The 7,159-nt window shown below is 44.5% G+C and overlaps 1 protein-coding gene across 2 annotated transcripts in view; it reads left to right on the top strand.

Moving 5' to 3' along the window:
- Positions 1-373: 373 nt before the first annotated feature.
- The window catches only part of ep300b (E1A binding protein p300 b), a 32,394-nt gene continuing 25,608 nt past the window's right edge, over positions 374-7,159 (top strand). For both annotated transcript variants that reach the window (XM_027142481.2, XM_027142482.2), the window contains exons 1-6: positions 374-2,206; positions 2,688-3,076; positions 3,866-4,024; positions 5,723-5,921; positions 6,853-6,966; positions 7,066-7,159. The exon at positions 7,066-7,159 is cut by the window's right edge and continues 95 nt beyond it. In XM_027142481.2, the coding sequence (XP_026998282.1) occupies positions 2,113-2,206; positions 2,688-3,076; positions 3,866-4,024; positions 5,723-5,921; positions 6,853-6,966; positions 7,066-7,159 (1,049 nt within the window). In that variant the 5' untranslated portion in view covers positions 374-2,112. The remainder of the gene's footprint in view (positions 2,207-2,687; positions 3,077-3,865; positions 4,025-5,722; positions 5,922-6,852; positions 6,967-7,065) is intronic.

Raw genomic sequence — 7,159 nt, forward strand, 5'->3', positions numbered from 1 at the left:
ATCATCAGGACATTTATCCTTACATTGGATTATTATTTGTGGGTTGTTGTTGTTGTTGATGTTGGGGTTTTTTTTAGAAATACACATAAAATATGATGAAACTTAATGAAAAATGAGGAATGATTGTGAAATGAACTGAGAGGTTTGTGTGTGTTCCTCTAATGGAGTCTTAATGTTTCACCACTAAATAAATAAATAAATAAAATGTAAAAAAAAAAAAAAAACCGATTCAAAATATAAATCAGGACGCTTTCGAATTCGAAATAATCCGAGAAAAGCCGAGCACCGACACCGGATCCCTCTCCTTTACTCCTCCTTTTCCCCTGTAATGTACCTCCAACCCTCCCTCTTTCCCTTCAGTGCCAAAAGGAGGAGAAACAACAAGCCGCCATTTTGTTTTGTGCGGCCAGAGGAGCGGAGGAGGCACGAGAGGCAGACCGAAGAGAGCCGCTCCAAACCCGGGCACGGCGCGCACTGAGAGCCGCGGTCTACTGAAAGAACAGGAGAGAAGAGAAAGGTGGAGAAAAAAACGACAGATCGAGATAAAAAACTGAAAAATCCACTCGGTGAAAATCTGAAGAAGAGGCGGAAGGGGATTTAAAAAAAAAAAAAAAAAAAAAACGAGAGGAAAAAAAAAACAACAACCCTGCGGAGGACAAGAGACGGAGAGAAAAGAGGAGAAAAAATACAATTCTTCTCTTTTCCACTTTTTTTTTTTTTTTTTTTGTCGGTGAGTACAGAATGGATGCGATATGAAAAGACGGAGGACGGCGTAAAAGTGAAGGACGTCCACAACAAAGTGAAGAAAAGAACCGAGAAGAAGTGAGAGAAAGAGAGAAAGAAGGGAGAAATGAAGGCGCAGGGGGTCACGGCACCAGAAAAGCCTGGGGCGCGTTTATCAGAACCCCGAAATATCTCGCAGTGCACATCTCGGATCTGATCGAAAAACCTTCACCATTAATGCGGCTGGATTCCGTCTGCACTCGTCTCATCACGGGCTTTCTCTCCTTCACCTGATTGCTCACGGATTTGTTCCCCATTTCTTCTACTTACAAGCTTGATTAGAGTTGGTTAGAACCACAAAGTGAGCAGATCCATCCAGCACTGCTACAGCTCTCTCTCTCTCTCTCTCTCTCTCTCTCTCTCTCTCTCTCTCTCTCTCTCTCTCTTTCTTACTGTCCACCAACAACACTACTGCACAAACAGAAGAAATCCTACTCCTTATCGAAGTGTAAACGACTACGAGTTTTCCTCTTCACACTGAGCCATCAGATCCTGAACCACGACCGATTTCTTCGCACGCACAGACGTCGGACGTCGTCCGCCCGCCCGCAGGAGGTTCTTCGATTCTTCTGAGCCGTTTTAGCTGTAGATCAGTGCATATGTGCTTAAGAGATGTGGTCCTGCACGATCGGTGGTTCCGTCCCGTCGTGAAAACACTAAGGTGCGTTCGGGAACCGAGTTGGTGCATCTGGACGGTTCTTCAGCACACGAGCGGTATTTCGTGCCATTGTATCAGTCCTGCAGAAGCACAGATGACTTTATCTGGATCGAATCAAGTTTTTTTGAACGGTGTCGCACGTGCACGTCGGTTACGTGAACCGTGACGTGTTCGTTTTCACGTATCGTAAAGTTGGCGTGTCGATGAGGCGAGATTCGAGGACTTCCTGGATGACTTCTGGAATCGAGCGAATAAGCTGGAGGCAGATGGCTACGACTGCCATGGAGAATTTCAGGATTGTGGAGATCTTCAGGACCACCGTATGAAACGGGCACAGAATTCTGTTTGGCTTCTGACCGCATTGAGTTTCCCATCGATCCCCAGTTCGATTGGCGTCCAAACGAAGCTCCGGCAACTAAAACACTATGATAATCCAGAGACGTCCAAGAAAATCGACTCCCGGTTTCTCGATAATTTGTCTAAATCTATGAAATAAACTTGAGGGAAATTAGCATTATAATTGAGGGAATTTCAGATTTGACTTTTCCTCTATTGGTTTTATGAAAGTGGACAAATTTTAATAAATTCCTCAAACATTTACTCACTCGGACAAGTGAATTGTCCTATCCTGTGCGGATATATATGCTTTAATACAGAATCGGTGGAGAAATATGGCCGATAATGTTTTGGACTCGGGGCCGTCTTCAGCCAAAAGGCCTAAATTGTCCTCTCCTGCTCTCTCGGGTTCTGCGAGCGATGCGAATGGTATAGTAAAGTTTGCTTTAATTCTCTTCGGGCTCTAGCTACATCTCAGCTAGTGACTGATTGTGAAACACCTTTATGTTGTCACGTTGAATTTCCTTCCCCTGGTGTACAGCGTTAAATATTACCGTTAAATTCACATGTTTATTTTTGGTTTGTGTAAATTAGCTACTTTGGTCACGATCTCGTTTTTAGGAAACGATTTTCTTCTTGTTCGCAGTGCTGCATCCGACAGCCGCTTAATTATCTTTTCCCTTAATGTCTACAAAAGTACATTTTATATAACGATACTGCTTATGGTTCAGGATATTGAGTTAAATAAAAAATTGTGCGGTTCACGTGTATTATCCCAGGCCGAGAAGGTAATTTATCAGTAAAATGAATAGTTTAAATATAAAGTGCTCTTCGGTCCTTATAGCTACATATTTATATATGAAATATTCTGCACAATATTTAACGTTTTTGCCTCAATTCTCTTCCTCAGACTTCAGTTCCCTCTTCGACCTGGAGCATGACCTTCCTGATGAGCTCATCAGTTCGTCTGACTTGGCACTGCCCAACGGAGGGGTTGACGTGTGCCAGCCTTCCTCCCTCGGCCCGATCCAGGACACGGCCGCCAAACACAAGCAGCTGTCCGAGCTCCTGTGCTCCGCCTCGCCGCAGCAGCAGGCAGGTATGATGGCACCGGCCGGCTTTAACAGGCCAATGATGGCAGCACAGAAAGGAAATGGGCAGACACAGGGCATTATGGGAGGGCAAGCCATGAACGGTGTACCCAGGATGGGTTACGTCAACGCTAACGCTGGCATGAACATGGCCGACCCTCTGCAGCAGCAGCAGCTCAGAGCTCAGCAACCCGGAGCCGTCAACAAGGTAAAGTACATCGATGCTACTTCTAATTATAAATATCGTCAGGGTCCGAGCGCATTCTTGGTTTATTTAAATATTATATTTATTTATAAATTCGAGGTCCAAACGTTTTTTGGTTTGTGTTTCTTCACCTGTCAATCTTTTTTTTTTTAGCGAAGATAAGGGTTAATGTTTATTAAAACCCGACCAAAAAACATTAACACCAGCGTTAGTGTGTATTTTATATGTTAATAATATACATTTTTCAGTGAAAAAATAACTATATTCTCTCCAAACTCGGCGTCTCGTGCGGAAATCAGAAAGCTTTTTTTTTTTTTTTAAATAAACTTCAAGCCTGAAAAGGTGACGAGATTCACAGCGTTGTTTAAATCCTTCTGTAGTCTTTCTTTAGTAATTCTCCTGCATTTCTCAGAGAAACGTTTATCCCCGACAAATTTACGTTGTATTTACTTTACGTGGTGACGTAGTTCGGTCGTTAGCGGCGCTCCTTAACTGACTTACGATTCGCTTTTATTGTCTGGTTGCCTAGCAACGGTGTTATCCCGACTGTGATCGTTTGTGCGGCGAGCGAATCGTCGGTTCGCCATCTGATGCATTTTAACACGTTAATGATGGGACTGATTCTAATTTACATAATTATATAATAATAATAATAATAATAAACTGGGTAATATTTCTCTCTCCGCTGTTAGTTCTCTTTTGTGTGTTTTGTTATCGTTAAATAAATAGATTTCTATTGCAACAATGCGTTAAACTGATCTCTCTTCCCCCCCTCTCCCCCTCCTCTCTCAGATGATGGCCGGTGCTGGCTCCGCCCCCTTCATGCCTCCTTACTCCCATGGCGGAGCTCAGTCATCTCTTGCCTCGTCTCTGCAGAACAAAGCGTCTCCGACCCTGTCCCAGTTTGGCGTGGACCAGAAAGCCCAGCCTGGTCAGAGTGTCTCCGGCCTGGTGAGTTGCATCATGGGAAATGGAGGGCGTGTGTGTGACTCGGAAGGTTGATTAGACATCGTTGGGAATGATCTGGCTAGTGTACAGTAGCTAACGTTACTCTGTACGTGCGGTGGACGTTAAACTATGCAAATTTATTATCGCGTAGCTAAATCACGCCAGACGTCCGTTTTTCACCTTTAACGTCATTTAGTTCAGCGTAGTTCACCATCGCACTCGACTCAATTTGGGTGAAAAACCAATAAAAACCTTTAACACAGATTAACCTGTTAGCGTAAGTATGTGCACACTTTAATACCCTGTACTCGATGTTTTGGGTACGACATTCCTCGTGCATTGTAAGTGTTAACGTGCAGGTTGTCGCAGCAGGGAAGGAAAAAACCATCAGAACCTCTACAGAAGTGTGTCCACTGTTTGCTCCTCCTGCATGTAAACCTCATAAACCTCTTCTTTAGCACAGCGACATCACCGGACGATAATGAGTGAGCTCTCTGCTGCTGGTGTTGATCATCTGCTCATAACTGTGATTCTTATGGTCAGAGTTTTAGATTTCACATCAGAAGAGGAAGTTAATCCTGTTCACAGTGACGGCAGCCATGTTGATCTGTCGTGACGCTCTGACTCTGTAAATGGGGAAGTAAGCGCTAGTTGAGCAGTCTCCCCCGATCGAGGAGGCATTTTCGGTGTAACTCCACACATGCAGTCGAAGAAACACAGGTTGTGATGTCGTCTCGACTGCAGCGTTAACGCGTAAATGCTCCAGATGTAGCAGACATACAGCTGATCTTCTCTGCAAGTCTTTTGTTCGATAGGATTCTGATCTGAGCCCCGACTCGACCGTTCCACGCTCTGATCTTCTGAAGCTCTTTCGGTTGTTATCGAGTTGGAAGGTGACATTTTTTCTTCATCTTCAGTTGTTTTTAATCCCAAAATGATTTGGTATTCTACGCTATCCATAATTCCTCTACTTGACCCGAGCCACAGCTGAACAGAAGCAGAACCATAGTATGACGCTGCCACCACCGTGCTTCACCGTGGGGACCAACGTTAAACTTTCCTACCTTGGTCTTCTCAGACCTAAATTTTTGTGGTGATTTGGTTAAGCTTTTTTTGTGAGGAAGGGCTTCTGTCTAGTCGTTCTAGTTCACAGCCCAGAAGAGGTCGCTGTCACATGTACAAAGTTATCAGTGTGTGTCAGATCTTCCTGCAGCTCTTTTAATGTTGCTGTAGGTCTGTCGGCATCTCTGTGTGTTGATGGAGTTTACACTGTTCCGTGGTACGTCTGATATTCGCCGATTCTTTTACGCCCCTCTCCCGATCAGTACCATTCCTCTGTAAGAGCCATTACCTGCTCTGTAAGCTCTTTGGCTTCAGCAGTTGGATGAAGGAACTCCTGCAGAAACATGAGCATGGTCAATGGACCCGTTATAAAGGGTGTGCTCAGTTACACACCGTTGTTATATCACAGTGTTTTCTCGTTTTGTTCCTAAAAGATTTCTGATTTAAACCCAGGTGTGTAGATGCTCGATATCCCCTGTAATTAGCCTGTGCAGCTCGCTTTGTAACCCCTTTAAGGTTAGCCTAAGTTACTTAGGTACTGAGTTGAACCGTCTAGTTGGGTTCTATCCCTAGTTAGGAATATCGTAACCTACCGAATGACGGTGACTAAAAATGTTTCCCGTGTGTGTATGCGTGCAGGCGGTGGCGCCCCCTGTGGCTGATCCTGAGAAGAGGAAGTTGATCCAGCAGCAACTCGTCCTCCTTCTTCACGCTCATAAGTGTCAGCGTCGGGAGCAGAGTAACGGAGAGCTGTCTCACTGCAGTCTGCCTCACTGCAGGACCATGAAGAACGTGCTCAATCACATGACCCACTGTCAGGCCGGGAAAACCTGCCAGGGTCTGTCTCTCTATCTGTCTCTCTATCTGTCTCTCTCTCTGTCTCCCTCTTTTCTCACCATCCATGTCTGAGTCATTCTGTCCTCCTGTCTGTAGACCACTTGTCTGTCTGTCACTCGGTCTGTAGACTTGTGTCGATATGTCTGTCTGTCAGTAAACCTGTCTGTTATTCTGTTTCTCTCTTGACCTGTTTGTCATACTGAATGTCTGCTCTCTCTGACAGCCTCCCTGTCTCGCTCTCCCTGTCTCGCTCTCCCTGTCTCGCTCTCCCTGTCTCGCTCTCCCTGTCTCTCTACCTCTCCCTGTCTCGCTCTCCCTGTCTCTCTACCTCTCCCTGTCTCTCTCTCTCTCTCTCTCTCTTTGGCTCTCTCTCACTCCACCTCTTTCACTTTCTTTCTTTCTTTGACTTTCTGTCTGTGTTTAAAACAATGATTTTAGTGTATGTATCTAAACATGACATATAAATACACTTAGAACTAGTGTGTACTTCAACTTTATATCTAAGGCACGCACACACACACACACACACACACACGCACACACACACACACACACACACTGTCTTATTTTCATCTTTAATTGATATCGTGGCTATTAAAAAGTTCTCTTTCTGTCTCTGTTTCTTGCTCTTTTTTGCACTCTCTCTCTCTGGGTTTGCCTTCCGATGTTAAATGCATTTTAACACATTAATGATTGGATCGATTCCGATTTACATAATAATATAATAATAATCTGTGTGAGATTTCACTCTCTGTTGGTAGTTTACTGTAGTTTACTGTAGTGTGTCTTGTTTTCATAAAAAAAAAAGATTTCTATTGTGTTATATACAACAACCCTGTTGTTATTTTATAGCATTAAACTGCTCTTTTTCTCTCTCTCTCTGTCTCTCTCTCTCTGTCTCTCTCTCTCTCTGTCTCTCTCTCTCTCTGCAGTGGCACACTGTGCATCGTCAAGGCAGATCATCTCTCATTGGAAGAACTGCACTCGACATGACTGTCCCGTCTGTCTGCCTTTGAAAAATGCAGGAGACAAGAGGAACCAGCAATGTGTGTACACACACACACACAAACATACACACACACACACACACACACATTTTTTGTTAATGATGAAAGCATGTTAAATTTGAGATTCTCTTACTGCAGCTCTGTTAGGTGGAGCCAGTGTGGCAGTGGGTGGGTCTGTGGGTGCCTCCACCCCCTGTGCCCCACCCTCAGGATCCAGTCTGAACTCAGCGGG

Source organism: Tachysurus fulvidraco, chromosome 7 (genome assembly GCF_022655615.1).
Source record: "Tachysurus fulvidraco isolate hzauxx_2018 chromosome 7, HZAU_PFXX_2.0, whole genome shotgun sequence".
Classification (NCBI taxonomy): Eukaryota; Metazoa; Chordata; class Actinopteri; order Siluriformes; family Bagridae; genus Tachysurus; species Tachysurus fulvidraco.